Source organism: Cajanus cajan, chromosome 5 (assembly GCF_000230855.2).
Source record: "Cajanus cajan strain Asha chromosome 5, NIPB_CcT2T_4, whole genome shotgun sequence".
NCBI lineage: Eukaryota > Viridiplantae > Streptophyta > Magnoliopsida > Fabales > Fabaceae > Cajanus > Cajanus cajan.
In genome coordinates this window covers 55,470,292-55,474,767 of record NC_138521.1, presented here as the reverse complement: position 1 = coordinate 55,474,767, position 4,476 = coordinate 55,470,292, and the positions used below count along the sequence as shown (strand labels likewise).

The following is a 4,476-nucleotide window of genomic DNA, read 5'->3' as shown; positions in this document are numbered from 1 at the left end:
GCTTGACTAGTAAGGACTCCTTAGTGCCAAAAAGATTTCAAGTCAATTCCATTATCGGATACTTTTGGTTAACTCCTCTTGATAATGGTCCAACAAGTTCTACCACCAACCAACAATTTCATGGCTCGCTCTCCACACTTTTCAACATCAAAACAGGAAAGTTCTCGACAAGTACAACGTTTTTATTCCTGGGTATAGCTACGGTGCCCCTAGGTTACATCCATGAATTCGTTTATATATATATATAACCACAATATGAATAAGTGGCTTAGCCATACTTCAGAGGTATATGTAACAGAACCCTCCATGTTTTGCTACTTAAGAACTCCATTTTAAATGCCGCTTTATTTAATGAAAATATGATTAGAGTTAAAAAAATTCACATTAGGTAACGTCAATTTTTAATTTTCTTTTTCTTTTTTGGAGCTAACCAAAAAAGATCGTTTAGTATATAGTAGTATCCTTGTTATTCAATTCCCTGTAAACTGAGGTTGAAGAAGAGACTTTTGCCAGCGGAAAGTGAAGTTAATTTGTGGCCGGACAACAGCTTTAGATAACAAACGAGGAAGGATCAAAGTACCTAGCTTCTTTGTATTATTCTGCTGACAAAAAATCTGGAGAGCAAGATAATTAAGGAATCAACATGGCGACTGATTAAGTGGCCATAAAGTTACATCACATGGCTTATGCAACTTGAGGAGGAGATTAGGATGATTCATTCTCAACTTTGACTTAGGGACAGAAAGCTGATTGCCTTTGGAATGGACAGACTCCAATCTAGGAGTGATTGAAAGCGAAGCACCTTTCCAGATTTTACAAATGCAAAGGACACCTTTGAAGATTCTTATATAAACACAAGATTGAGAGATAAATAAATCACATCGCATTAAGACAATTTCTAATGCCAGAGGCTACACAAACTAAAACTAAATATGCATTCATAGGCATCGATCGCAGCTTTTAGCGAAAGATGCAAAACAGAAGAACATTGTTTTGACAATGAAGTCCCCTCGAAAATGCATGCATGCTTGCTTCTGAATTTACAAATATGGTGAGAAAGTTTGAGTGGGGAAACGGTCTTAAAATCAAAGGAGAATCGATAAAAACTTCCCCTTTACAAATATTATTTATCTCAAACTACAAGAGGAATAAAATTTCTACAACATCCTTCCGGTTCTGTAATCGGTCTCTGGCGTTACAACTTTTCCCGCTTTCCCATATTTAACAACTTGACGATCATGCCAGGGTAAAAGATGGAGAGTCGCTCAAAGTCCTTGCAGTGAGTGTTCAAAATGCGAAGGGATAAAAGAGAAAGATGGAAGAAGACATTAAAAAAAAAAAAAAAAAGAGAAGAAGAAAAAGAAAAGGGTAGCGGAAAGAATTCAATAAATCCTAAAAAATTAAAATTCCTAGCTGATTAATTAACCCAAAAAGAAAGAAGAAAAAAATGTTACACCGAGGATGTATCAACAAGGACCTCGTTCAACACATCATCCTCACCATTTGCCAAGGAAAACAGCTCTGCATCCTTATCTTGATCGTTGGAAAAATCCCTTCTCTCAAGTTTGGAATGAGCTGCAATGAATATCAACTTCTGCACCTTGTTGAGTGCAGTCCTGGAGTGGCCATGAGCACAAACCCATCTCCACAAAGACCAATTGCACTTGAAGCCACACGAGGTTGCATGAAGGAAAATGAGCCTCACTGCAACTTTCCCCAAGGACTTGAATTCAGTCAAATAAGTTTCCCACACAAGCCTACTACTCTGTGGATTCACAATCCTCATCTTCCCAGTGACAGGATCCCTCTCCTTTATCTGAACAGCTTGAGCATAAACCGGGTCAAGCCCTTCCGTCCTCCACTTCATGAGCTCCATGAGAGCAATATGAGCTTCATCTCTCGCAACAAGCCTGGTTATGAGACGGTCCACATCCTTCTCCTGCTCGGGAGTCAAGTACTTAAACGGCGGAAGGTACTTCCCACTAGTGTCCCTCACTAAGTAAAGAGGGTCAAGAATGTAAGCAGCAGCCCAAGCAGGGTGGTAATTCTTCTTGAACCTCCTCTCAACAAGCTTCTCCACCAACCCTTCTGCAATGTGGAACTTGGAGCACCAATCCTTGACTTTGGTCCTCAACTCATCCCAAAGGGGAAGGCATTGCCCAACCAGAGGCCTCTCAGCCTCAATCTCCTGAGCCATGTCCTTGACCAATTTAAGCAAACCATGAACAGCCTCCAGCTCATTCCAGAACCCAACATCTCTAATCATGTCCCCAATTTCCCTTGCACCCTGGTCCTCAATGGCGACCATCTTGAATCCCTCATCCAGCAGCACCAGCTGCAGGGCGCGAACGGAGCTGAGGGTGTCCTCCATCATGGCAAAGACGGAGACGAATTCGAAGCGGTGGGGGGGCGGGAGGCGGAGGAGCCAGGTGTGGCCGTACTCCTGCAGCTGGTACTTGTGGAAGGAGTTCCTGACCTGAGACCTGTAATTGACAAAATTAGCAAGCTTGAGACAGTTGTTAGCGACAGTGGTGAACAAGGGAAGGTCCTTGGCCAAGTCCTTGATCAAACTGTTGAAGCCCTGATACTGACAAGTGAGGTTAACCATCCAATGATTCTGATTCTCGAGGTTCCTCAAGGCCTTGGCCTTGAACCTGTCCGCAACTATCCCTACACACTGCTGCACCAGATTCCCACAAATGCCAGTGATTGTCTCCCACAAAACCTCCTCCGCATAGTTGGAAGGAGCAGAAGCAGTAACAAACAACGCCCTTCTGTACAAACTGGTCCCATTCGGAAGATTCACGCTCAAATTCACCAACCCTTGGTTATAATTATAACTCTCCCCATTCCCATTCCCATTCCACTTCCACCCATCCGTGGCAATCTGAAAGAACATGGCATCCCTTATCCGAGCCTCCGACTCAACCTTGGCCTCCTCGAACTTCGCGTCCAGCCTGGCTCCGGTGAACTCGCGGGGGAGAACAGCCGGCAAACCAACCTGGGCCAGAAAAGCGCGGAACTTGGGGTGCTCCAAGCTGGTGAAGGAAACGGAGGCGCAGGACTCGTAAACCCAATCGCCCAGAAACTCAAAAGCGCTGTCGATTTGGGCCTTGCTCAGAGCAGGCCCAGGAGAAGTTTTGGGGCTTTTCAACTTCTTCACACTGTCCTCCAACATGGCCAGCGCGCCCAAATCCTCCTTACCACCGGAGAGCATCAAATGCGGTTGCTGGGAGCCGAAGCGGCTGGGAACGGGGTAGGCCGAACCGGAACCCGAACCGGAAGGGGAAGTGGTGGTTCTCTTGCGGTGGTTGTGCTGAACCAGAAAAGGAGAAGGAGGCACCACGCTGGCGGGGAAGACAGAGGAAATTGGTATGGCGGCTGAGGAGTTGAAATTGGGGCACGTGCCACGCTTCAGGTGCTCGGAGGCCGTGCGGGAGGGGTTCGAGGCCGAGAAAACGGCGTCGCATAGGGAGCAACGGAGTTTAACCGCTTTCGGGAGTCCCGTTTCGTTGTTGTGGACGAGCAAGGGTTCCAGGTGCGTCCAGTACCATGCGCCTTTTCCCTTTATCGCTTTGTTTCGAACCATTAGGAGGCCTTCGTACCGCTTCTGCGCCGTCTTCGCCGTCGCCTCCTCGCCCGAGGGTGACTCCACCAACGCGCCGGCGTTCGTCGCCGCCGCCATTCGGAGTGTAACGGAAAACGTGATGCTTGATGCGGAACAATGGGGTGATCACGTTGACGTTGACGTTGACGTGTTTGGTGTCATCGTGTCCTTCGGGAGGGGGCATTTAGCCGGTGGGTGGCCGGAATTTGAGTTTCCGGCGAGGTTCCATGCGATCCGGTGGCGTGGGGGGTGGGTTATAATTATAAGGAAAAGAGGGTGTGAGTGAGACCGAAATAGCAAAGCGAATGAGAGTGGAGCAGATACACGTACGGCTACTCCACTCTCTCAGATGAATGACACTAAAAAGGAAGACGCTTTTTCACGCCCCTCTTTACGCGCGTCCCACCCACCCCCAGATCATGATTGGCAGCTGACCTACACGCGCCGCTCACCACTTTTCTTTCCACGTTTTCGCTTTTTCTTTTTTTATTTTTCTCTTTTGTATTTCGGGTCTTCGTGTGGGTCTTCCTTTGTCCTTCTCGCTTTCTTTCTATACTTTCTTTTTCCCTACTGTTTTTCGCCCTAAAATTATCCCCTCTATCTTGTTTTTACACTTTTTTTTCTTCAATTTTTACATGTTTTTTTATTTATTTTTTTTTCATTCTACCTATTTTAGATTTTTGGTAATGTGTAAAAATTGAATGAGAAAAAAAAATATATAAGAAAAAAAAATAGTAAATTAAATGTTCGAAGTGTAAAATTAAAAAAATTAAAAAAAAAAGTTCTACAATATTTTATAATTTTTTTAAAAAAAGGAGATATACTTATTAAAAAAAAAAGTGTATATATCATAGCCTTAAATTTTAATC

General features: G+C 44.8%; 1 protein-coding gene across 1 annotated transcript; it reads right to left on the bottom strand.

Moving 5' to 3' along the window:
- Positions 1-1,079: 1,079 nt before the first annotated feature.
- On the bottom strand, positions 1,080-3,932 carry LOC109809273 (uncharacterized). Its single transcript, XM_020372527.3, has one exon. The coding sequence runs from the start codon at positions 3,683-3,685 to the stop codon at positions 1,451-1,453; it is 2,235 nt and encodes a 744-aa protein (XP_020228116.2). The 5' UTR covers positions 3,686-3,932; the 3' UTR covers positions 1,080-1,450.
- Positions 3,933-4,476: the final 544 nt, after the last annotated feature.